Raw genomic sequence first — 1,985 nt, 5'->3', positions numbered from 1 at the left:
GGGGCAATTAGCAGCAACCGAAACTCACTCTGTCTTCTCAATCAACTGGGGAGCGTAGAGAAGAACGTAGGCGCAGTGCCAGTCGCCTCCACCGGAAAGCTTCAGCACATCTTCAACGTGCACCGGTGACACCTTGTCATCGTCACACTTGAACCACTGGTCTGCAAATTGAGAAAACCAAAATAAGACAACATAATAAAAACCAAAAACCAATATGATTACCGTTTTTCTTGATCCAGCCGACGTAGTGGCCACTCGAGCTGGAGCGACCCTTGTGAGTAAGTACGGCGTTCAGCGTGTACAGACCGGAGTTGTTCGAGCCAGTGTCGTCCTCAAACGAGAACGGATAGTAAGTCTTTTTGGCGTCCTTCTCGACAGCCTTCTGAGCACGTTCGACTTTGCTGTCCTCGAGTTCCTTAAACTTCTGACGCATTGGCTGAAGCTTGGCTTGCAGCTCAGGAGTGCAGAGATCGAAGAGGTCAAGATTCATAGGAAACTTGACATCCTTTAGAATCTTGGCGTTTATCGCGTTCTTTTCCTTGTAGAAGAAGCGGACAAAGTTGATCGTTAAATATGCAGGAAGTCGAGAGATTTTGGAAGATTTTAAGTAATGGGCATCTCGATTCAGTGTCGGCGATTGCTTGACGATTTCTTCTTCTAGGCGAGATTTTAAGCCAGAATGAAGGTACTTGACATCTGTCAATAATTGGTGAAAAGTTAAATACTTGTAGTGAATTAAACGACTGTGAAACCCACCTTGTGAAATAAAACAACTCAACTGCAAAAAAGACTCAGTAGAAGTGGTCGCCTCTTCTTGGTCATTGTCTTTGCAGGTCATCTTTGAAACAAACTGACCACCAAAGTACTTGCCAATGAAGTCGGCTGCTGAATCGCCAGCCTTGATCTTCAGCTTCTGTTGAAGAACCTTTACCAGCTCAGACCAGCACTCGTTGGCGTCTTGCTGGGCAAAGAGGCCGTTTTCTCCCTTCTCGGCAAACTGGGGGAACATAATGTGCAGCATTTCAAGCAGGATAATCGGCATAACAGCCGCTGTATTGCCCATCTTGTCATTAACATCACGCAGGGCGGCAACAATATCATGTGAACCGTCAAATGACTCTCCCAGGCTTGCAGTTCCAGTGTGACTGTGGAGAATGGCAGAATAGGTTTAAAGTAAGAAACAACCAGAGATGAATAAGTTGACTTACTTTTTCAAGCATTCGCAAAGCTCGGGCACGGTGAGCAAGCACTGAATGGTGGCATTCAGGTAGCAAGTGTTGCCCAGGTTAAAGAGTCCAGCCGGCAAGTCCATAGCAGATGCAAGTTCGTTCTCGTTCATATCTTCCATGAAGACGACCTTATCTTTGGGAACCTCGGGCAGTTCTTCACAAGAGCCCATCATGAGAAAGGTAGCGCCCTGAAATGTAGAGCAATGTAAGTATTGTTTACTTTGTTTACCAACTTACGTTTTTGATAACTTTGAGAGTTGCTGGATTCCATTCGTCATCTTTGATGACGGATCCCTTGAACATCACCTTTTGGCGTTCAGGGCTGACGCCGGTAAGTCCAAAGATTTGCGCCTTGAAGACATTTGGCGTCTCGGTGGTGTTCAACTCGAGATCGTACGTTTCCTTGTTCCATTTGACTTTAACTTTAGAAAAGAAAGAAAAATCACCCGGCGACAGCTGTTAGCACATGAAGGGAAGAGTCAACAGAATTTAACATGAGCATTACCATTGAAGGTAGTCATCGTTGCAGGAGTTGGTAAACGCGAAAGCGCCGCAGAATGTAACGTTGGAACTAAAAATGAAGAGCTGAATTAGTGAAGGTTGAGAGAATTGATGCGTCAGTTAAATCGGATTTTTGGCAAAAGTGATGTTTGCGGCAAACAAAACAGACTGGCTGTAGCATAAAGTGGTGAATGCACGCAAAAAGGCATTGACGGTGACAGGATCGGTGTAAATAGCGTAAACAAAAAAAAACGA

General features: G+C 45.1%; 1 protein-coding gene across 1 annotated transcript; it reads right to left on the bottom strand.

The window, feature by feature from the left end:
- Window positions 1-24: 24 nt before the first annotated feature.
- LOC108355909 (ubiquitin carboxyl-terminal hydrolase 14-like) lies at window positions 25-1,685 on the bottom strand (the record flags this gene model as incomplete). Its single annotated transcript, XM_017607041.1, has 5 exons — window positions 25-161; window positions 223-696; window positions 757-1,145; window positions 1,209-1,417; window positions 1,467-1,685. Coding segments are annotated over 5 exons (1,428 nt in total), but the record flags the coding sequence as incomplete, so codon positions are not given.
- Window positions 1,686-1,985: the final 300 nt, after the last annotated feature.

Source organism: Rhagoletis zephyria, unplaced genomic scaffold (assembly GCF_001687245.7).
Source record: "Rhagoletis zephyria isolate East Lansing unplaced genomic scaffold, Rhagoletis_zephyria_1.1 Rzeph_scaffold_51809, whole genome shotgun sequence".
Taxonomy (NCBI): Eukaryota; Metazoa; Arthropoda; class Insecta; order Diptera; family Tephritidae; genus Rhagoletis; species Rhagoletis zephyria.
This window is presented reverse-complemented; position numbering and strand designations above follow the sequence as displayed.